At 41.3% G+C, this 25,291-nt stretch overlaps 1 protein-coding gene across 2 annotated transcripts in view; it reads left to right on the top strand.

The window, feature by feature from the left end:
- UBE2G2 (ubiquitin conjugating enzyme E2 G2) overlaps positions 1 to 24,611 on the top strand; it is a 35,118-nt gene extending 10,507 nt beyond the window's left edge. For both annotated transcript variants that reach the window (XM_061636553.1, XM_061636554.1), the window contains 3 exons: positions 12,429 to 12,547; positions 15,438 to 15,578; positions 22,405 to 24,611. In XM_061636553.1, the coding sequence (XP_061492537.1) occupies positions 12,429 to 12,547; positions 15,438 to 15,578; positions 22,405 to 22,517 (373 nt within the window). In that variant the 3' untranslated portion in view covers positions 22,518 to 24,611. The remainder of the gene's footprint in view (positions 1 to 12,428; positions 12,548 to 15,437; positions 15,579 to 22,404) is intronic.
- The last annotated feature ends 680 nt before the right edge of the window (positions 24,612 to 25,291 follow it).

A 25,291-nucleotide genomic window follows, 5' to 3' on the forward strand; every position in this document is an offset into this window, starting at 1 on the left:
GTTGTTGGGTTTTTTTGAAAAAAAAAACCTAAAGTGCATGATACAATGTCATAATGTTGTTGTTATGTGCCTTCAAGTCGATTATGACTTATGCCTACCCTATGAATAATTGACCTCCAATAACATCTGTCATGAACCACCCTGTTCAGATCTTGTAAGTTCAGGTCTATAGCTTGCTTTATGGAATCAGTCCATCTCTTGTTTGGTCTTCCTCTTTTTCTGCTCCCTTCTGTTTTTCCCAGCATTATTGTCTTTTCTAGTGAATCATGTCTTCTCATTATGTGTCCAAAGTATGATAACCTCAATTTCATCATTTTATCTTCTAGTGACAGTTCTGGTTTAATTTGTTCTAACAAGCAGTTATTTGTCTTTTTTGCAGTACATGGTATGCGCAAAGCTCTCCTCCAACACCACATTTCAAATGAGCGGATCTTTCTCTTGTCTGCTTTTTTCACTGTCCAACTTTCAGATCCATACATAGAGATTGGGAATACCATGATCCTGACTTTAGTGTTCAGTGATACATCTTTGCATTTGAAGACCTTTTATAGTTCTCTCATAGCTGCCCTCCCCAGTCTAGCCTTCTGATTTCTTGACTATTGTCTCCATTTTGTTTAATGACTGTGCCAAGGTATTGATAATCCTTGACAAGTTCAATGTCCTCATTGTCAACTTTAAAGTTACATAAATCTGTTGTCATTACTTTAGTCTTTTTGATGTTCAGCTGTAGTCCTGCTTTTGTGCTTTCCTCTTTAACTTTCGGTTCAAATAATTACTGGTTTCTGCTAGTAGTATGGTATCGTCTGTATATCTTAAATTATTGATATTTCTTCCTCCAGTTTTCACACCTCCTTCATCTTGGTACAATCCCGCTTTCCGTATGATACATTCTGTGTATAGGTTAAACAAATAGGGTGATAAAATACATCTCTGTCTCACACCCTTTCCGATTGGGAACCAATCAGTTTCTCCATATTTTGTCCTTACAGTAGCCTCTTGACCAGTGTATAGTTGCGCATCAGGACAATCTGTGGCACCCCCATTTCTTTTAAAGCATTCCATAGTTTTTCATGATCTACACAGTCAAAGGCTTTGCTGTAATCTATAAAGCACAGGGTGAATTTCTTCTGAAATTGCTTGGTCCATTCCATTATCCAACATATGTTTGCAATATGATCTCTGGTGCCTCTTCCCTTTCTAAATCCAGCTTGGACATCTGGCATTTCTCGCTCCATATATGGTAAGAGCCTTTGTTGTAGAATCTTGAGCATTACTTTACTTGCATGGGATATTAAGGCAGTAGTTTGATAATTACTGCATTCCCTGGGATCCCCTCTCTTTGGAATTGGGATGTATGTTGAACAGTTCCAGTCTGTGGGCTATTGTTTAGTTTTCCATATTTCTTGACACATTTTTGTCAAAATTTGGACAGATACAGTCTCTGTAACTTGTAGCAACTCTACTGGTATGCCACCTGTTCCTGGTGATTTGTTCCTTCCAAGTATTTTAAGAGCAGCTTTCATCTCACATTCTAAAATTTCTGGTTCTTCTTCATATGGCTCCTCCATGAATGAATCTGTCATCCTGGCATCTCTTTTATAGAGTTCTTCAGTGTATTGCTTCCATCTTCCTTTTATTTCATCTCGATCAGTCAGTGTGTTCTCCTGTTGGTTATTCAACATCCCTACTCGCGGTTTACATTTCCCTTTCATTTCTCTAATCTTTTAGAATAGGGCTCTTGTTCTTCCCTTTTTGTTGTCCTCTTTTATTTCTATACAATAACTATTGTAATAGTTCTCTTTGTCTCTACGTACTAGTCACTGTACTGTTGCATTTAGGCTTCTGACCGTGTTTCTATCTCCTTTTGCTTTTGCTTTCCTTCTCTCTAACCATTTTAAGAGTTTCAGTCATCCATTGAGGTCTTTCTCTCTTTTTAACTAGAGGTATTGTCTTTTTGCATTCTTCCCTGATAATCTCTCTGACTTCACTACATAGGTCTTCTGGTTCTCTGTTAACTAAGTTTAAAGTCTTAAACCTGATTTCAGTGGGTCTATTCCATGACTTGGATACAACAACTAGAATCCCATTATGAATGGGATACTAAACAGAGCAGTCTATGCACGACTAGTCCAGGGGTGTAGCGACGGGGGGCAATATGATAATTCTGTCCCCAATGAAATTTTCCTTCAGTTCCCAAATTTTTATCATTGCAGTAACTTAAAACTTCAGTTGAGCTTTTAGAAATACAGTTTAGGCATCCAAAGAGAGGGACAGGGCAAAGTTACCAATGGAATGCAAACACAGTAAATATAACAGTTAAAAGTGTGAATGAAGTAAACACAAGTCTTGATGGATGGGGTAGGGAACTGGCAAATCTAAAAGTTTACAATTAGAGGAGGAAAAGGCAGGAAGGACAGCATTGTTATGCGCTGCAGAGCATCTATCTCTACCCTGTAATGCTCAACCAGCCTCTGGAGGTGGTGGATGTTATTAGTGCATCTGGTGGGTGTGCCCAGGCTTTTGGGCCTAGATGCAGTAGCCTAGTCCAGGGCAGGACCTGAGAAGAAGCAGAGAGCCAAGTGAGCTTGCTCTCCAAGGCCCAGGAAGCCTAATGAGATCTTTCTAAGTTAGCCCAGCCAGTCAGGAGCTGAAATATTGTGTGTGTGCATGTCTGGGGGCATTTTTTCCTTGGTTTGTTGAAAAAGTTGAAAAATAATAATGCACCTTTTTTAACTTTTCTCATGCAAACTTATGTACTACCAAAATAGGGTGTGTGAGATTTGTTGGTACAGCCATCAGAAGCAGTGTTAGCTGGCTGGCCCAGGGCTTTTCTGTAGAACAGAGATTGTGTGCTTGTACAGTTAATTCTAGCACCTGTAGTTCAGAGAGACATATAGTTCCTATGTGACATGCTGTCAAGCATTTCTGTATGAAAAGTGATGTTTATAGGTATTAATTTAATTTTTAAAGTGAAGCTTCTTTTAATTGCTTTCCTGGCATAGCAAAGAAGACCAGGGTAGTTAGTTCCGGGAAGCCGCTGCCTCAGGAGAACTGAACTCACAGTTCATAAGCTTACTGAAACATTGTAGCTGTACACAGAAGCGTTTCCATGCATGCACACTTTGTATGCTGCAGGACTCGCCTTTGGTGCATCTGGCGTGTGAAAATTCATTGTTCACTTTGACACATGTTTTGACACACTAGAGATGTTCAGCTGTTCATCAGAGAAAAACAAACATAGAATCAGAATAGTAGAGTTGAAGGGGGCCTGTAAGGCCATTGAATCCAACCCCTTACTCCATACAGGAATCGAAATTAAAGCATACCTGACAGGTGGCTGACCGTCTGCCTCTTGAATGCCTCCAGTGTTGGAGAGCCCACCACCTCCCATTAGTTCCATTGCCGTACTGCTCTAACAGTTAAGACGCTTTTCCTGTTGTTTAGCCTAAACCTGGCTTCCTGTAATATGAGCCCATTATTCCATGCCCTGCACCCTGGGATGATAAGAGAAAAGATCCTGGCCCTCCTCTGTGTGACAACCTTTCAAGTACTTGAAGAGTGCTATCATATTTTCTCTCAGCCTTCTCAAGGCTAAACATGCCCAGTTTTTTCACTCTTTCCTCATAGGGCTTTGCTTCCAGTCCCCTGGTCATCATCATTGCCCTCCTCTGAACCAGTTACAGTTTGTCTGCATCCTTCTTAAAATGTGGTGTCCAGAACTGGATACAGTACTCAGCATGTGGTCTAACCAGTGCTGAATAGAGGAGAACTAGTACTTCACATGATTTGGAAACTATATGCCTGTTAATGCAGCCTGAAATAGCATTTGCCTTTTTTGCAGCCACATCACACTCTTGGCTCATATTCAACTTGTGATCAACAACAATTCCAAGATCCTTCTCACCTATAGTATTGCTGAGCCAAGTTTTCCATATCTTATAACTGTGCCTCTGGTTTCTTTTTCCTAGGTATTGAACTTTGCACTTATGCCTGTTAAATGTTGTAGTTGTTTTCAGCTCAGTGCTCTATCCTATCAAGAGCCATTTGAATTTTGTTTCTGTCCTCTAGGGTATTAGCTATCCCTCCCAATTTTGTATCATTTGCAAATTTGATAAGGATTCCCTGCACCTCCTTATCCAAGTCATTAATAAAAATGTTGAAGAGCACTGGGCCTAAGACTGTGCCCTGTGGTACCCTGCTCGTTATCACCCTCCAGTTTGAGAAGGAACCATTGATAACCACTCTTTGAGTACAATTCTGTAGCCAACTGTGATTCCACCTGATAGTTGTTCCATCAAGCCCACATTTAGCTAGCTTGCTAATCAGAATATCATGGGGAACTTCGTCAAATGCTTTGCTGAAGTCAAGATGTCCTATGTCCACAGCATTCCCACAGTCTACCAGGAACGTTACCCGATCACAAAATGATATAAGATTAGTCAGTCAGTCAGTTTTATTGCATAGCCGTAGGCCATTGCAACATACAGAATCGCTGATCATTTTATAAAACTACAGTTGAAACATTCTTTGGTAAATTTCAAGAGGTGTACAGGGCAAAACTTATCCCCTATGAGTTACTCGACAATTGAGCCAGCTGTGCCGCACGGATCTTATGTGCAGCACAGGCAAAGAGAGCGACCGTATGTGTAACCGCAGAATCTTTGTCGGCTAAAAGGAAGATGATGATATCCTGAACAGACCTCCCCCGTATTAGAAATTCACCCAGAATTCTGGACCTCGGATGTGCATAAAGGGGGCATTCTAGTAGGTAATGCGGGAGATCCTCAACTGCCTTGGTCCCACAAATGCAAAGTTGCTGGGTCCACGGGGTCTGGTTATAACGGCCCGCCATTACAGCATTCGGGATTGACTGGAACTGGAGTGCAGTGAAAGCTTGTCTAAGCGTTGGTGTCATGGAATGGGCCAGATAGTTTGCCCTTCAGTGGTCCTTTTTTATAGCCCCAAACAATCTTAAAGGGTTTGGAGTTATTGATTGCTAGCTTATCTAACCAGTGACAGTGCGGAAAAATTGCCTCTTTCCAGCCTTGTTCTATCATGGATACCAGAGGCCAGAGGTGAAATGTGGTACAAATGGTATATACCAAGGATTTTTCCACCCCAGAATTTGTCTCTGGAGACCTGCTCGACGCATAATTTCAAAATGAGCTTAGACTGAGAGTTTTGGATTGACTCCCAAAAACTGAGCAATGCGCAATGGATATGAGCGCTGATAGGAGAAGTTCCCGTCTCAGCTCGCAACAATGCCGCCAAAAGTTTTTTTAAAAAGCTGTTTTGGACCACCTCAAGATTACATAGAAGGGGACCCTCCAAGCCCCAAACCGGGGCGCCGTACAAGATCTGCGGTAAAACTTTGCTGTTATAAATTTTCAGTGCTGGGGGGATGAGATTACCACCTGTGGACCTGTAGAAGCTCAGGATGGCACCGCATGTTCTAAGAGCAGTAACTTTGGTGTGGTCGATACGTTTTTTCCACGCAAGATTATCCTGGAAAAATATGCCTAGGTATTTAAAGGAGCGGCATTGCTCGATTCGTTGGCCATCCATAGACCAAGGAAAATTTCTGTGCCTTTTACCGAAAACCATGACTTTAGTTTTGGCATGGTTTATCTGTAATTTTTCCTTTAAGCAAAAGGCACTGCATTTCGAAAGTAGTCTCTTTAACCCCATGCGTGTAATAGAAAGCAGGATCATGTCATCTGCGTACAGGAGGACCGAAACCTTCCTGTTCCCAACTGCTGGGGGGGGGGGATTCTGGACCTGTCAGCTCAGTGACTATATCATTAAGATAAGATTAGTCTGGCGGGATTTGTTCTTGATAAATTCATGTTGGCTTTTAGTAATCTCTGCATTGTTTTCAAGGTGCTTACAGATTGACCGCTTTATAATTCGCTCCATAATTTCCCCAAAGATTGATGTCAGGCTGACTGATCTGTAGTTCTCAGGTTTCTCCTTTTTGTCCTTTTTTATGATAGGGACAGCCCTCCTCCAGTCATCTGGCACTTCACTCATCCTCCACGATTTCCCAAAGATAATAAGACAGTGGTGCCAAGAGTTCTTTAGCCAGTTCCTTCAATACTCTAGGATTCAGCTCATCAGGCGCTGCAGATTTGAACTCATTCAAAGTGGTTAGGTATTCCTTGATAGTTTGTTTATCAATTCTGCCCCTTCACTTTCATATTTGCCAGGAGGGTTGTAGACCCTGTTTTGGGAGAAGACTGAGCACTTCTGCCTTTTCGTTATCATCTCCTATAATTTTGCCATCCGCATTTAGGACCTGTACCACCATTTCTTTTCTCTGTCTTTTACTATGGATGTACCTGAAGAAAGCTTTTTTGTTGCTTTTAGCATCTCTTGCTAACTTCAGCTCATTTTCAGCATTAGTCTTCCTGACACCATCCCTGCAACTCCATGCTATCTGTCTGTACTGTTCTTTTGTAGTCTGGCCTTCCTTCCACTTCCTTTTTTGTTTTCAAGTCATCTCTAATCTCTAAGCTTTTTGGGAAGCCATATTGGCTTCTTCTGCTGTCTTCAGGTACAAAGTTAGTAATCTTTGCTTTTGAAAGTAACATATTTGAAGTAATTTGAAGTGAACGGTTCCTCTGCAAACTTGCAATCACGTCGAATTAGACTTTATTAATAGTTCAGATCATTATGATAGGATGACTTGCACAATATACATTTACTTCCTGGTCACTGTTTTTTAGTTTATGTAACTATTTTGCATGTGGCAAATACTGTATTTTAATTTGATTTCCTTTTTTGTAAAATTCATAAGTCATAGTTCTTAATTAAAATGCATAAATTAGGGTTTATTATTGTCATTACTTAAGAAAACTTCCCCCCAGAAACCTCTTTTGTAGTGACCAATGCACCAACCCTTCTGCGCCCCCCCCCCCATTTTTGTCTCTGCCCACCCAATGAAAATTGTCTCGCTACACTACTGGTCTAGTCAGAAGTAAGCCCCAGTTAAGTTCAATGATTTTCTTCCAGATAAGTATAGGATTGAAGCCTACCAAAATCAAGAGAAGCACTGGGGAAATGTCAGAAGTTTGAGGCCCAAAAGGCATTCTTCTTGCAAGCAACTGTATGTTGTGCTAAAATAAAAGAAAGTATTCATCTTAAATTTCTAAATATGGGACTTGTTAAAAATATCTATGAAGTTTGATTGGGAGTGCCGCATATGCTGGTGTAGCTAGAAAATCCCAGTCCAGGATGGGCTACAGCTAGTGAATTAGCCAGAGTTCTTTGCCACTGAGGCCACCTGGGTATCAACTGGGGTTCTAGAAGTACCCCCAAGCTGTGAACCTGTTTCTTCAGGGGGATTGCAACTCCACCCAGAATAGGCGGTCATCTCCCCTCCTGGACACAGAAACCACCCACCATCAGTGCATCCATCTTACTTTTTTATTGGACCTTATCCCAGCTCATTACTGCCTCCAGACATTGGTAAAGCAACTGAGAGAGGTAGAGTTCAGTGTCATCTGTATACTGAGGACATCAGACTTCCAATCCCTAGATAACAGCTCCCAGTGGCTTCAGAGACATGTGAAAAAGCATGGGAAGCTGGTTGAAATCCTGTGGAACTCCACAGTATAAATGCCAAAGTCACATCCATGCAATATATTTAAAGTACGCAGCTTCCTCTAAAGAATACTGGGAACTGTAGTTAAGGGTGCTGGGAATTGTAGCTCTAAGGCGTAAACTACAGTTCCCAGGATTCTTTAGGGGAAGCTGTAGGCCTTAAATGTGTGGCTTGGACATGACCAAACTCTCCCAGTACTACTCTCTGGTATTTGTCCTACAGATAGCAAAATCACTGTAATATGGTATTCCCAGTTTCTAATCTGCAGAGCTGATCTAGGAGGATACTGTGATCAAGTGAATCAAAAGCAGCAAAGGGAACAAGGAGAGCTAGCTGAGTTGCCTACCCCCAATCCTTCTGATAATGGTGCCAAAACCAGGCTGGAAGCCAGATTGAAATGGATTTAGAAAATCCACTTCCTTCAGCTGAGTCTGAAGCTGACCAGCTGCCACCTTCTCAATTATTTTGCCCAAGAACAGGACATTCATGACCAGGCAGTAGTTGTCTAATACTTCAGGGTCCAGGAAGGTCCTCCTGAAGGAGGCAGTGGTGGAGCCTCTTCTCAAGGTCTTAAGCATTAACCCCTCCTCTGAGGCATTAACCATGTGCTGGATTAGTCAGACCATTTCAGCTAGCTCTTACAAGCCACGGTGGGCAAAGATCAAGAGAGCAGGTAGTGGCCATACCCCTGCAAGTATTTTGCCCACATCTTCATAATGCAACAACTGAAACTAATCCCAGCAAACTAGGCTAGATGGCTCTATGGACACCACCATCAGACCTACATCATTTGTGGTTTAAGCAAATTCAGGTGATTTTTGCCCTCAAAGTGCTTTGCAAATTTGTCACAGCAGGCTTTCAAGGGATCCAATATTTCTGTGCCTGCACCTTGAACCATTCACCACCCTACTGTTAGTCAGCTACTTCAGGACACAACAGTGTCATTAAAGGAAGATTTCAATGTCTCCACATCCATATGGTAGGCATAGTTATGTACTATTACCTGTGTGAAGTCTTAATCACTGTGAGACTTGTGCCACCTGCACTCCAACTGTTGTGTAACCTGTTGCATTGCCAGGAGCTCCTCAGAAAACTAAGGAGTATTTTAAGCTCCATAGTACCAGAGAGGGCACTTAGGAGCAGTTGTTTCAATTGCCATCTCCATCTTGCCATTCCATAGTGAGATAAGGGCCTTGAGCGGAGTGCCTTGTGTGCCACCTGGAAAATTCCCAAGAGCATTCAGGAATCTGAATGGATCATTTTAATCAGCCTGCTCCTGCAGGGGAGGGGGCTGCTATCACCACCAGTCCAATTCTCATTAGGGAGTGATTCGTCAGTGACAATGGGGCAACAGTCTGACCTATCTCCAAAACCAGATCAAGAATTTGATCTGCAGTATGTGCTGGACTAACAACTTACTGAGACAGCCCTATCGTTGTAATGGCAGTCATAAAGTCCTGGGCTAAATGAATTCCCCAAATTTCCCAAAACTACTGGTGAGACTACCTCTGTTAGCTCAGGTAGCGGGAGAGATCTAACCACCCATCTTGCACTGGTGTGGCGTCGGGTACCTGGGAAGACACAGCTGGGCAAGGTCTGGCCCATCCAGCTCATTTGTCCCAGTTGTGGTTGAGAGATGTTTTGTTCCTTTATTTAGCAATATCACCACCAGACAGAAAAGTGTGGTGGCATGGCTACCCAAGATTTCTTGACTGAGGTGTGGCCCAGAAGGAACAATAACCATTAACCATCTATTGCTGCTTCTCAGTTGACCTAGCTCATAACCCTGGCCAATAATTGCATCCCAAGTCATATGCAACACTGTCCATGTACAAGCAGAAGAAGACTAATGTATGTGCAATGGGACTTCACCTTCCTCTCCTCTCCAGTGCAGTCCTCTGTGCATTCAAAATCTGCCGCCTTTGAGTTGGGGAGACCCTCCGGAGTAGATTTTGGGGCTATGGAGGATGGTTTCAAGGGGGAGGAGAGGAAGTTGAGCCCTGTTGCATGGGTATAAGTCTTCTTGCACAACATTAGATACCACCCTAAAACTTGGAGTATCTGTACCTCCTTTTTTTCCCAACTTTGTCCATCTTATAGTATCAATGTAATGCAACATTTATTTGGCACCAATATCTTGCTAAGCCCTATACAGAACATAGAGTGAATTCCAGTTTAAGTTAAATACAGTTAACTTTAGTCTGAGCGTAACCCATAGAAGTTATAGGGTTAGTTGGTCTTGTCACTAGGGTGCTGGATCTGAATGTGGGAATTCTGCATCAAATCCCTGCTGAACCAGGAAGCTCACTAGGTGGTCTTGGACATAGCCCAATTTACCTTACAGAATTTTAAGGGTAAAATAAAGATCTCTAAAGGGTCCTGCCCAAAGGGCGTAGAAGCTGTATTAGGTGAACAGGTTGGTAGGAGGACCTGTTCTCGTGGAAGGAAAAAACGGGTAATAGTGAAGGTGTGGTTGAAGTTAGCTGTCATGGTTTAAGAAAAGCTTTGCTAAAGTGGGTGTTGAAGGAAAAAAGAGGGGTATGTTGTTATTTTCCAGAGAAGGAACCACTGCTTTGGCCCAAGAAGCAATATGGCAGAATGAACTGAAGGGACGCTGGGAAAGGATGAGAACGGCAGATTGTATGTTTGCAGGAAGGAAGTCAATTAACAATGGAGAATTGGAGAAGGTTGAAACTCCTAAAACTTACTACTTATGGTGACTCTTATTTATTTATTTATTTATTTTATTTTATTTTATTTATATACCGCCCTAAGCCCGGAGGCTCTCTGGGCAGTGTACAAAAAGATAAAAACCAGCACAATATATATTCAGACCTGTGTTAATTTTTTGGCTCATTTTTTCAGCTATGCCCAAGAACAACTGTTTGTTACTATCTAGAAATGCTGTGGGCACATATTTGGAAATTTCAACCTTTAATTATTTAGCTTGCCAAAGATTATGGTCAGTGCTTGTTGTGTGTGTGCATGTGTGTGTGTACATGTACACCCACTTATAATCTGGGTGTGCACCTTGGATGTACTTCTGTTCAAAATCTGAAGTCTGGCAGGCCTGCACATCCTAAATGCACATCCTGAACTTGCTTTTATTACTTGAGCTATTGTGCTAAATTTTAGCATGCACATCTTTCCGTAGGACCATTAGAGAAATCATAAACCTTGGTTATACAATGCCTTTTTAATGGCAGTTTCTGACACCTTTGTCCATGCAGTATAATAGTGTCTTCAAAGTAGCAACATCAGCACCTGCCAGCAATATCTCTTGACGTGCAGGCACTAAAATCTGGAACATGCCTTGGAGACAGTTTTGAGTATAATTGAATAAACACACCCAGGTAATTAAGCAGTGTTGTGACCTTCCTAGTAATTTAATGTGCAAGCTTTGATTTCTCTCCCTTTCGGCTTCTTGTTTTAGGTTAGAGAGAATGGATATGAGCAAGTTAACTCTTTATACTCTAGCCTTTCTCCTTAAAAAACTCTTCATTTTTCAATACACAGTGGATTTAACTGTATAGTAGAGTCTTGTAAATAAGGATTTTTTTGCGGGGGGGAGGAAGCTTTCACAACAGAACAAAGATACCCTAGCAGCTACATGGTGGTCTAGAGCCTTGGCAGAAGGATACAGGTAATGGGAAATGAAAAGTAACAAGAAGCCAGGCAGAAGGTGAAGGAAGAGAATGCTACGGGCTGGTTCACACATATGAGTTGGTTGCTTATTTTTGTCATGTGTGCGCTTATATGGAAGCATGAAGAAAAATCTCAGTCTGAATTGGGCCATATAAGAATACAACATAATGGCAGCCATTTCTGTAGATTGGTGGTGCTTTTTCATATGGAAAAAATAGGCTGCTTGCTTGGCTATCTTAACCAGAAGCCTGGCTGCAAGGAAGAAATGTAAAAATTATAGGGGGAAAACTTGGTTGGGTTGCAGATGTATAAGTATAAGAATAGTGTGGCAGTAAAGTTGTACTCTTATTATTAGTCCAAAGGAAAAGGTTTCCCATTATTTCCTTTTGTAGTGAAAGTGGAGCCAAGTAGTTCCTTAGCTTATAGTATTTAGTGATTTATTTCCCTTGAGATTAACCAAACTCCCCCCACCCCTGCAAAAGAACTTTCTTAGTCTGGCATTAGGAAGCAAACCTCCAGTGCTGGGTGTTGTCATTGTTTTAAAATGTATCTGACAAGTACTGTTGTTTAATATTTAAAATATAAGAAATGAGGATTATTCATAAGTAAAAGGAGTACAACTACACACAGATTATGTCTGTAATGAACCCAACTGTTAATTAGGATTGATTGTTTTAAATTAGGCAATTTAAAAACACTAATTAAAGATCTTATGTGACATCAGATAAGGGGCAGGTAGAGATGCATCTGCCAATGTACTATCAAAGCATTAGGGAGAGAAATCCAAGCCTAGCCAAATTGGGTTTGAAGTTACTGCTTATCAGCTGATCTCCTCTCATTGAGAGAAATTGAAACACTCATTTTACCACATTTTAGTATTTTAGATCAAATTTGATATTGCTAACATCATTCTTAGTATTGTTATATTCACATGTGTGTGTTTTTTTTTAAAAAAGAATCTGGGTTCAAGAAAAAGTCATGGAAGCTCATAGCATGCAAGATGGGCCCACAAAGATAGTGAATGTGCGAACTATAAGAAAATCTGATGCCAAGTTTAAATTTGGCAAAAATTTGATTACAATTAGCTTTCATTTTTAGTAGCTAATATTTTGCAGCCAGTTTTAAAGTGGTGCTGAATGGTCCCATGCTGCACAAATATAATGTTTCATTTTGTTTCTAGGGGCCCAGAAGATACGTGCTTTGAGTATGGTGTTTTCCCTGCTATTCTGAGCTTTCCTCTTGACTATCCTTTAAGTCCTCCAAAGATGAGATTCACATGTGAAATGTTTCATCCCAACAGTAAGTTTTACCAATAGGCAACTCCTTTATGTTCTGCATGGGTAAAGAGTCCCATCAAGTCCAGTTATCTAGAGCTTTTTCTCGGGTCTTTAATTTCATAATACTTGGCAAAAAAATGTTAAAGGACCCTTAGAACACGTTGAATATCTTCAGCAGTAGCCTTCATCAGCATTTGCAGCAGAATCCAACCTATCTTTTGGATTCTTTTTTTAACATTATTGTACAATTAGAGTACCTGCTGTATGTACTTACTATGACTTACTCACTAGTTAAACCATGGACTACACTTTAGTCATAAACAATTTTGAATTATGAGACTATGCAATTCTTCCCTCCCCCAAAAGAAACGAAATATCTTGAAATGTTTTCCTTGTGAGTGAAATAGAGATTCTGTTTTCATAAATGGTTATATACAACCAGAAACTGGTACTACTTAGAAAAAAGGCAAAGTACAAGACATGATGTGTATGCGGCAGCCTCCCATCTCAGTCATATCATAATGTAAAATGCCCCCAAACACAGTGTTCTGAGCCAGCCTGGGGTCTGTTGGAACCGAAGCTGGTCTCACTGCCATCACATAATAGCATCAGCAATCCTATTCTTCCACCCCACCTTCTGCTTTCTTTGCTATTTGCAGCAGGGGTCCTGCTGCTCCATAAAGCCCCTCCGGTAGGGGAGAGGAGAGGTTTGGATTTCCACCTAAGATTACAAATACTTGCCACGCTAATTTAGCAATGAGAATAATTTAGCTTGTCAGTAGTTGAATTTCTGATGACATTTTGTCCTTGTTGACCTCTGTATAATTCCCATTGTCTTAAAAGAAAATTTCATGGGGTTCAGTCCTACCTTCTGAATCCACCTTCCTAAGAATAGGAGAGTCTTATCTTTCTTTGGAAGTATTATAGGCACCATGGAAGGTGGGAGATGCTCTTTGTGTGAGCCAGGGTGCTCTGGGGGCTATCTAGACTAGTGGTTAGAGTGCCAGGCCTGGGACATGGGAAGTACTCTTTGTGTTAGTCAGAGTGCTCTGGGGAATGTCCAGACTAGGTAACATGAAGTAGCAACTGGAGCAGCACAAAAATAGTACCCACAAAAACCATGTGATTAACTCTCTAATTATGAATAGTTATTTTTCCTACGTTTGAATATTGGGACTTTCAAAGCATGTCATCTTTGCCTCCTCTGTTCACGTTCCTCCTCTACAAAAGTAATAGCCATCCATCAAAGTGTTGTCTTCCTTTCCCTTAGCTATGGATTCACCAAAACCAATCCCTACCCTAGGGCTGTAGAGAGGGAGTAACGCAGTAACCTATATATAGCATTTAACATGGTTCAAACTTGCATACTAGCTGAAGGAGAAATTTGAAAATGTGCCTGGCAGCTTTCTACCACCCATTTAACTATGCTGTGTTTTGGGTGGAGAACAGCTGGACAGACGGCAGAAGAGCATGGAGGTGGGGGATACTAGAGAGAAATGAAAACTGGCGAGCCAATCCTTTTTCTCCAGTCAGTGGGTTAGAAGAGACTTTCTCATTTATATTTATGTTCTATCTCCATCGCATTCAGAGCCATAAAAAGGGTAATGGCACCAAAACACTTGAGCAAGAAAGACTGTTAAAGCTGCATAAAATGTATGTTGACTCTCAAAAATATCCAGGAACTCAGCATGTTTTGCACTACAGGCCTACTTGTTAGGGGAGTATTTTGAGGGGGGGACTATTTTAATAAAGTTTTATCATAAGAGACTGGCAATGTGCACATTTCAAAAGCACAATGATATGAAATCCTATATACACTCATTAAAAACCCTCTCATCTGGACTAAAAAGTCTGTCTGTTGGCTGAGTAATAGTGATCAAAAAGAGGAGGACAAAGACCAAGATGCTGGAAAATGGGAACTTTTATTTTTGATAAAACCCAACGCATTTCAGCCTGTTATCTGCAGGCCTTCATCAGGGGATAATAGCTTGTAAGATTATAAGACAAGCAAATCGCTCTCTGTACTGTACCAATATCAAACGTCTCAATGAGTACAGTACAGAGAGCGATTTGCTTGTCTTATAATCTTACAAGCTATTATCCCCTGATGAAGGCCTGTAGATAACAGGCTGAAACGCGTTGGGTTTTATCAAAAATAAAAGTTCCCATTTTCCAGCATCTTGGTCTTTGACCTCCTCTTTTTGATTTCTCATTTGGATGCTAGCCACCCTCTGCTTATTGAGTAATAGTGATGCCTTCGTGTTCATATTTGTTAGGTGTGATATTCTATTCATCTTTTTTTCAAGGACATCTAGTGCTATTAATAGACTCATTGGGATTGATGAACTTTCCCATTTCCCTCATGGTTTACAGTTTCCACAACCATGATGCCCAAGTGGATATGCACATGCACATACTTTGTGTTTCTTTGTACCAGCCAGTTTCTATATTTCTGGTATGTTTTAAAAGCAATAGTAAATCTAGTCTGACAACCTGGAACATCTGTCAATAAATACTAGGATCAAAGACCTTCAGTTTAAGAGACGTTAAAGTGCTACAAATTAACTAATGAGAATGGAAACTAAGTTAAGGGCACTCATCTAAACCTCCGTGCTATGTTAGCAGTACAGATGTCCTAGAGCAGGAGTGGCTGACTTGTAGTTCAGCAACATCTGGAGGGGCACAGGTTAGCCATCCCGGCTGTATAGCCCTTTGCTGTATATCCTGTTGCCATCTAACTTCTCAACCTCATTTAGCAGTGTTGTTAGCTAGAGGTAATCCATAACGTGTGGCAAGAAGATTCCTTCAATATGTTATCCTTCCACTGACTTTCTTTTTTTCTAAGATAATTTTTGTGTAGAGGAGGCCAAAGAGTCAGATGCTACTCTTGTAAATACTTTTCTTCTCTTCAGTTTATCCAGATGGGAGAGTTTGTATTTCTATTCTTCATGCTCCTGGGGATGATCCCATGGGTTATGAAAGCAGTGCGGAACGATGGAGCCCAGTGCAGAGTGTGGAGAAGATACTCTTGTCAGTGGTTAGCATGTTGGCAGGTATGAAAGTGCAATTTATCTCCAGAGGCTAAGCTAGAAGACTGTTCAAACAGTAACAAGTTACTGGACTACTTTAGTATTTTGTGTTCTATGTGCATATGATATTCACAATGGCCCACCCTAGATGAGTCATTATACAATTGACTTCAGTAGTGATCTCTAATTGTTGGAAGTGAATTTTGATACTTTTTCTTAAGCTGCTAAAGTGCTAAGAGGTTCAAAGGCCACCTTGGAAGTTGTACAACTAAGGTTTTCTTTTATATAGTCTACTATTCCCTGAGAATTTATCTTCTCCTAAGTTAAATGGTGTCCATGGGAGTGGCTGACACAATGATTAAAAATATAGTTCATGACTATATTTCTCGGGTGGGCACTAGGAGGACATCACCAAGTGTGGTTATCCACCAATTGCTTGAAGAGGCAGAAAAACATCATTGCTTCAGGTTGCTTCTGGGTAGTCCCTCCCCTGGCCTCAGTTTGTTTTTCTGCCTTGCTTGAAAAGGACCAGTTCACTGGCATTCTTCTGGCCTGTGATTGCTTTGGACCCACTTTGAAGAAGCATGTGTGTAAGTTTGAATTTATGGAAGCCTTGTATGTCTGCTCTGGTGTCAATAAAATTCAGCATAAAGTGCTGCGTTTTACAGCACTACCTTTTACTGCTACTGACGTTATTTCCTTTGTTAGTTTACTGCTCCTTAAACTCTTTTAAACTGCTGAAGTTTTTCCCCTAATTAATGCCAAACAATTGATTTACTTGTCTCTAACAATCAATTCCATTCTGATTTTCTGTCTCAAGTGCTAGTTAATTGTATAGCTGATTTACTCAAATAATTAATTTGCTAATTAAATTACCACCCTAATTGATTCAAATATTTAATACCTAATTAATTGGAGCTTCTTCTGATCTCACTAGTTCCAAATAGTCAATTGCAATTGGGGCTAGAAATTTTAAGTAACATTGTGATATGCACAAGAATATTAAGAAAATTAAAGCTGGATCATCCTCCGACGCCAGCTGAGAGCTTCAAGGGGCTTGGGGGGTAAGGAATCTCAAAATCACACTGGCTATGGCACAGAAAGTAGTGCCCACCGTGTTGGAACAACCAGCCATCTGGTGGAGATGGTGCAGCATGGCTCAAGTGGTCCCATGGTAACGGAAACATCAGTGAGCCTTCTATCTGTGCAGCTGAGCCCAAACGGCTCCTTGGCAGCGGCTGTGGGTGAAGAAGCAGGTCAGAACCACTATTACAATGCAGTATAAGGGAAAAATGAGAAGTGGCAACAGAGGCAAAATAGGCTTGCCTGGAGTTGCTTAATGTTGAAGAGCTGTCTGATGGAGAGCAAGAGTCTGAACCAGCTCCAGACACACAGGTCCGTTTAAATTTCCCTGTAGCTTTTGATCAATCTGTTTCCTCTACTGCTTTAAACAAAGCTGTGTTAAATCACATTGAGGGTGCTGCCACCTCTGGTCATACGTTGCTACATCAATCTGAACCCAATGCTTTTTTCTCTGCTGCTATATCTGGTCAAAGGTTGCAAAAACAGTCTCTTAACAATGGTATGTGGTTGGTGAAAGCTGCGCAGGCAACCTCTGGTGGTCAGACGTAGCAAACTCAATATATAAGCCGAATGCTGCATAGCCTGCCACCTATGTTTATTCCCTCTGCTGTCCCCTCTGGTCAGAACACAGTACAACATAGTACAACTCAAGAAAATGTGTCATTTAATCCTACTTTTATCAGACAACTTAAAGAGGCCGTAATGGCAGACATGTCAGTAGAATTATTATAGAAAAACATGACAATGCCCAATATGAATGTTGTTCAGCAGAGTGTATCCAATAATGTACAGTCATTTACAATGCCTTTAAATGTAGTTGTTCAAACACAACTCTCTCCAGTTGTTCACAATATTCTTAGGAGACATGCGAGGACAAACTGGACAGCTATATCACTTCATCCACTACTGGAAGACAGAATAATAGAAGATGAGGTTCATAGTAGTATTCCAGAAATGGAAGAGGTGGAGTAGAGCAAGGATTCTGATGTGGAAGAGCTCGTTTCCACACCCCTATTTCAGGATTCCCACTTCACACCATTGCTTATGAAGGCCATGACCATATTAGAGTTAAAAGGACCTGCTCCTGAACCTACACCTACCACCTCATCCCAGGTGACAACAGTCTTGCCTGATCCCAAACCAATGGAGAAAGTAGTGCGGGTCCCCAACTTAATAAAGAAACTGATCAAAGCGGAGTGCAAGGTGCCTTTGAATCTAAGAAATCACTATCATATGCCAACACATATTTTGTGTTAGATACAGAAATAATGGAGCAACTGAAGGTTCCAGCCATTTATGCACCCATCTCAGTATTGGTGTCAAGACATTTCCTCTCGAGAGATGGAGAAAGTCAACCTCGCAACATTACAAATGCAAGTTAGAGTTTGCACTTTTAAAAGTACATTAAGTGGCAGCCTTGGCAGTCCGGCCATCCTGTACAGCCTCTATGTTCTCCAGGGGAGCTAAGCTGTGGAGAGATGATAGCCTCACAGATCATAATCAAAATCCAGACCACCTCAGAAAAACAGCTCTCAAGTTCGTGAAGGCAAGAGCATCCATGGCAGACGCATCTATGGACACAACACAGTTTACTTCTAGAGCACTGGCAGCAGAGATAGTGGCAAGGTGAATTGTATGGCTACACCACTGGGAAACTGATCCCAACTCACATCTGATGTTACCAACAGATCCTTTTGATGGGAAGAAGCTAGTTGGAGATGAAGCACTAAAAGACCTGTAAGTGGAAACTAAGGACAAGAAGGTGATGCCAAATGCAAACTAGAAAAAAATAAAATAAATGCATCTTAAGATGTTTTCAGCCATATCAGGTCTTTCGTCCCTCATGCTGTGGGGGCAGAACCAGGGCTGGCTCCAGGTTTCTTGGGGGCCCTGGGCATAGGGTGTCAGAGGGCCCCTTGACCCCACCCCTTAAACCACACCCTTCCACCTTGGCTCCTCCCCTTAAAACCTGGTTAAACTAAAACAAAGAGAACCAGTGTGGCATAGTGGTTAGAGTGTTGGACTGTGACTTGGAAACCAGGGCTTTTTAGTTTAGAGAAAAGGCGGGTCAGAGGAGACATGATAGAAGTGTATAAAATTATGCATGGCATTGAGAAAGTGGATAGAGAAAAGTTCTTCTCCCTCTCTCATAATACTAGAACTCGTGGACATTCAAAGAAGCTGAATGTTGAAAGATTCAGGACAGACAAAAGGAAGTACTTCTTTACTCAGCACATAGTTAAACTATGGAATTTGCTCCCACAAGATGCAGTAATGGCCACCAGCTTGGATGGCTTTAAAAGAAGATTAGACAAATTCATGGAGGACAGGGCTATCAATGGCTACTAGCCATGATGGCTGTGCTCTGCCACCCTAGTCAGAGGCAGCATGCTTCTGAAAACCAGTTGCCGGAAGCCTCAGGAGGGGAGAGTGTTCTTGCACTCGTGTCCTGCTTGCGGGCTTTCCCCGGGCACCTGGTTGGCCACTGTGAGAACAGGATGCTGGACTAGATGGGCCACTGGCCTGATCCAGCAGGCTCTTCTTATGTTCTTACGAATCCCAACACAGCCATGAAGCGCTCTTGGGCCAGTCACTGCCTCTCAGCACTTGGGCCAGTCACTGCCTCTCAGCCTCAGAGGAAGGCAATGGTAAACCTCCTCTGAATGCCGCTTACCATGAAACCCCTATTCATAGGGTCGCCATAAGTCAGGAACGACTTGAAGGCAGTCCATTTCCATTTTCCAAACTAAAACAAAATTTTAGTTATGATACGACAACACTTTATTGTCAAAGGAAAACAACAAAAACTAATCTCATTAGGTGGCTTTTAAATACCTCTAAGTTATACTGTTGACAAAAATTAGAGGTATAACTTACAGTGCAATCCAGTACATGTCTACTCAGAAGTAAACTCCGTTGGATTCAATAGGACCTACTCCCAGGTAAGTGTGTATTGGATTGCAACCTTAATCTGCAATCCTTTGGGAGAAAGGGTGTGATGTAAACTGAATAAATAAAAAAAATAGACTGATTGGGACTTAGATCCTAGTAGACATAGGATTGCACTGACAGAGATAGACGAGACATAACTTAGATGTAAACAGAAAATGTGCATAACTTAAACAACCATCATAAATTTTACCTCTTCCCCTGCAATTTTCAGAAAATTAACATGCAACTAAAACACATTCTGCCCAGTTTTTTCAGTAGTGCTCACCTCCAGACCATGAGAAAAGCAGACATGCTGGGCTAGTAAGGGGGAGGCAACCAAAGGACTTCTGCCAGATTAGAGACAGGGAGGACAAGAAAGGACTTGGTAGCATCCACCTACCAACAACAACTCCAAGGAACAGTACAAGAAAATAACACCACCTTTGTCTGTGTATGGTTATTGTATGAATGCATGCTTGATCTATCTGATTGATGCTTGGCTAGAAGGTGACCTGTTGCTCTGGGGGTGGGGGACTACCCAGAAGCAACCTGGAGCAATGACGTTTTTCTGTCCAAGTATTTCATGGATAACAACCCACTTGGTGTTGTCCAAGTGTCCCCTCAGAAACACCCTTCAGCTGAGTACCAACAGTAACTTTTAATGAATGGAGGATAAAGCTATAAATGGCTACTAACCATGATGGCTATGTCCTGAAACCACTATTGGAGGCAGTATGACTGAATACCAGCTGCTGGGAATGCAGGTAGAGAGAGTGCTGTTCTGCTCAGGTTTCTTCGGGCTTCCCATGGCCAGAGTTCTGGACTAGATGGGCCTTTGCCTTAATCCAGCAGCTCTCTTTTTGTATACATATGACCAGTCAAAGGCCCTATGTTGTTTAGATACTTGCATGTTTACCTAAACAGGAGAAAGTCATTACTCTCCCACTATGGCACAGGTCACAGTGCAAGGCAGGCTGATGAGATCCATTAGGCTCAGATGACAAGGGTGAATAATACCACTCATTCTAGCATTGAAGAATTAATTATCTGATATCTTATGTAATCCCCTGAGGATATGAATGGTGTGTGCTTATATACATGAACTTTGGCTTACAGAACTGTTCATGAACTGTGTGCGAGATTTACTTTATTTAAAAAAGCGCATTTCCACTAATTTACTAAAATGCATCAATAAAAATAATAATATTCAAATATCAATTCAAAAATCAAACTTAAAGATCCAATTTAAATGAAAATGAATTAGCTCAGATCATCATACATGTTGTGTGAGTGCCAAATTAAATTGTGCAGTGGGCCAGCTTCACCCCCTAAGTTGCCACCCTAGAGCTTTTAGTCCCTACATTGGCAATTTTCTGTGGCTGCTGACCCCTCAAATTCTGCCACTCCATTTCCTTAACACTGTGCATGTGTATAATAATAATAATAATAATAATAAAAATTTATTTATCAGACGCCCATCTGTCTGACTGAACGGACACTCTGGGCGACGTACAATATAAAATACACTCAATATATACATAATCATCATCACAGTATTAATATCATAGCATCTCGTCTAACAGAACCATCCTACGCTAACATAGTATAAAACCCAACCCACCCCAGAGATCCCATAGGCCTGCCTGAAGAGCCAGGTCTTCAAGGCTCGGCGAAAAGTCAACAGGGAGGGGGCATGCCGAAGGTCAAAGGGAAGTAAGTTCCAGAGGGTGGGGGCCACGATCGAAAAAGCCCTCTCCCTGGTCCACACCAGCCTAGTTGTCTTCGCCGGTGGGACCGAGAGAAGGTCCTGTGAGGCTGATCTTGTTTGGCGGCATATTTGGTGATACTGGAGGCGTTCCTTCAGATACACTGGGCCGGAACCGTATAGGGTTTTAAAGGTTAATACCAACACCTTGAATTGGGCCCGGTATACAACTGGCAACCCGTGTAATTCAGTCAGCACTGGGGTGATATGATCGCGGCGGCGGGTCTGCTTTATTAAGCGCGCCGCCGCATTTTGTACCAGCTGGAGTTTCCGGACTGTCTTCAAGGGTAACCCCACGTAGAGCGTGGGTATGATGTAGTTACGTGAAAGCCAAATCAACATGTTGGGGATCTGTGATACCCTGCTGTATCTGGGGTATAGTGTCCATTACATTGCATACTGTGAAGTTCTTTAAGGAGGTCTGGAGTGCCAACAACACTTGGAAGCAGTAAGGAAGGAAACTGAAGAGGTAGGGGGCCAGTCACAATGTTAGGCTGCATTCAGATGCAATGCCAAATGGTCTGATATTACAAGCCCAGCAACCTTGAACTTGCATGCTTCCTCTTCCTGCAGTCATTGGGCACAAGAGGAGGAGATTGGAAGCGTCCAATAGTTTACTGGTTTTGGAAATAACAACGATGGTTTGCCACAGACAGCATTCTTAAGTTTCTAATTTCCTCCTGTCATACACAAAGAATTTAGGAGGGGAGGAGGAAACATATGAGCCCAAATCTCAGGACTGTCTGGGCTTAAAACGATAAACTATAGTTTGACATTATTTATGAACACTGTCTTATCATGCCCTGGTGTAAGTTGCTTCTTACAGAAAAGGATCTTGAATCCTAACTTATTGTAGCTCTTCTTTTTTTTACCTCCTGACTAGCCACTCTAGAGCTGTTTTCAGTCCCTACACTGTATAAAATGAAGTGGAAATAGGAATTCTTGCTGCTTATGGTCTACTTGTAATTATCTTGTGTCTAATAGCAACACTCAGGCAGTGTTGAGCAGACCCCATAGCTCCTTCTCTTTTTTGTTGTTGTTGATTTAATCTTTCTTTATTTCCCTTTTCAGAACCAAATGATGAGAGTGGAGCCAATGTGGATGCTTCCAAAATGTGGCGGGAAGACAGAGAGCAGTTTAACAAAATAGCCAAGCAAATAGTCCAGAAATCACTGGGGCTTTAAAAAAGAAAGGAACTGAAAGATTTGACAATCATAGTATTTGAACTTTTATCAGACAGACAAATGGCAGTACTCTGTGTTGGTAGCAAATTGTTGACTGGGTGTATTAACACACACATACACACGCGCACACACACACACACACGTGCACTCTTCCCCTTCTGTTTCCTCAGTGGGGGGATCTCCCTCCATCTAAGACATGTTTGTAGTTGGGATACAAATGTATTTAGTTATAGAAACGTTGCATAGTACTATGGTCGCTATACAATAGCAAAAGCCTAGAAGCCTTCCATAGCGTTAGTCTCTTTTCAGCTATATTTATATTGTATATACCCTTTTCAATGCAGTACGTTCTGGTAACGGAGTTGAAAAGATCTGTGAATTAATAACTGCCCAGAACCATGGAAAACTACTATAACACCATTGGAATAACTTTTCTGGAAATAGAGAATTGCCCTTTTAAAGTTGTCTTACTTACATAATTTCATGTAATTTAAGATAAAGAGAGGATCTGAGGTCTTCAGAATATTGCAAAGCAGCCTGCATCCTTGAAGTTAAATTAGAACATAGTTAAGCTATTGGACAAGTGTATTTTGAGAGCAAGTGAATTACTCTCTCCAGTGGAGGTAAATCAGGGAAGAAGTGGCCAAAGCAATCAGTATCTTTCTTCCATGTATAGCATTCCACCTCCCTGAATAATAACGCTTTATGTAGCTGCTCTTAAAAGCCTTCAAGCACTACCAAGTTCCTCCTGAGACATAATTTGAATTTAGTACAATCCCAGTAGGCTTGATAAGCAATCCTCATTTCTAAAATGTATTGGTTTTGTTTAACAGCCATGTCTGCCCATAATAGATGCTGGAAATAACTTATATTGCAGAAGAGCAAACTCCCAACTTATTTTTCAGTCCTGATCTGGCATCACTTATGCCTAATACAGAGAGTCTGTCTTGAATCTAATGTTGCTTAGACTATATTTCTAATGGAAATAAGGTGAACAAAATTAAGTATGAATATTGTTTGGATTTGCAGAACTTGGTAGTATTTAACTTCAGTTACTATTCCCCTGCGGGTGCTGAGGAAGGGAGCCTTTATCTTGGTGCCACTACACTAAGTGGTGCTAGACTAAGTCTAATGATGCTAGCCTTAAAAGTCTAGTGCCAGGAGAATGAAAGGTACAGCTCTACTCTTGTTGACTGGGAGGAACTAAAGCAGTAAACGGGTTCTTGATGTGTATTTCATAACCAGGTTATGTAGCAGTTGACATCCTTCTCTTACTACATCTGTACAACCTTAAGATGCCAAATTTAAAGTACCTTGCAAGAAATACTATGAACATCTCTTGCTTAGGCTTTTAGATTTGAATTAGTCTTATACTGTTTACATTTTAATCAGTTTCAAATTTAGAGGGATTAACTATGAAGGCTCAGTTCAATAAAATGCAGTTTGTTGGGCCAGTATCTTGTGGATCTGAGTTCACACCATGTATTTCTCATATTGAACATCACTTGGCATTATCATTATTCCCAGTGGAATTTCATGCATTGAACTGGAGGGCTAAGTGGGAGACTTGGGGCCAGTTCAGATGTTACTACAGTGGCATGCTTTCCAGTGAAAATAGCTATCATGATTTGACTGATCCACAGGGGAAGCTGAATCTAGGTATTTCTTTAGCTGTGTGAAATCCTGACCTCATGACAGTGATTTTCAGTGACAGAAATGGTATTGGAGTAATGTCTGAATTGAACCTAAAGATCTTTCCTCTTTATCAAGTTTTGAGAAAGATGTTACGTTGGGCATGGATTAGAGGAGGGTGGAAGTAGTAGTATTTTTTCAAAATGGCATGTACGAGTGTTGCTTTTTCCAGCACATGGAAGGTGTTTGTTGATTTTAAAAGATGTAACATACCTTAAAGAGCCCACATAACAGCAGCATTCTGAAAGGAAGGTGCTTCAGACTTTGTTTAATGATGATTAAAAGACATATGGGAAAGCTGTCCTACTCTTACACAGTATTCATGTGTATTTAAACAGATTGTTTTATAATTGACAACAATCTCTTCAATGAAAATAAATGCATATTTTCTTTAAAGTACAAGATCACTTGTATTAGCTTTTTTGGGAAAAGGCTACTTTTGCATGTACCATATGTGTAAGGAGAATGTATTTATCTAAGAATAAATGCCACAGAGAATGTGGGGAGAGAACATGTAGAAATTGAATGAATCAATTTGCAGAGAGACAGTGTCAGTGATCCTTCTATTTGATGGGTGAGTGTTTACATGTATGGAGGTTAACTGTCTACCACAGGGGCGTGAAATGTGTGGCTCTCTAGATGTTAGATGCCAGCTCCCATTATCCCTGACCATTGGCCTTGTTGGTTCTGTCGTAAAACTTACAGGGGTTCTCTCGGGTAGAGAAAAGACCAAACAAGTAGCGGCGAGTCCAAGGCTTTATTCATAACTACTGCAGTAGGGCAAACACATACATTACACAACAATGGGTGAAGCATGAGTTGCGCGCCCCCTTTTCTGCTTCCCCTTTTTATATTTTTTGCAGATCACAAAGGCTAACACAAGAGAGGCGCACACGAAGGCTTATCTAACCAGGCAGGAAGGAATGTGCAGAACAAGACACAAGACATACACAGTTGCATATGTGAATGTAGCTTGCAAGTCTCCTGTTGGCCTGGGATACGGCCTTGATTTTATCTATTTTATTACATTCTCTTTCACTTTTACTACAGTTGGGGCTGATGGGAGTTGGGATCCAGCAATA

This window comes from Rhineura floridana, chromosome 7 (assembly GCF_030035675.1).
Source record: "Rhineura floridana isolate rRhiFlo1 chromosome 7, rRhiFlo1.hap2, whole genome shotgun sequence".
In the NCBI taxonomy this organism is placed as follows: Eukaryota; Metazoa; Chordata; class Lepidosauria; order Squamata; family Rhineuridae; genus Rhineura; species Rhineura floridana.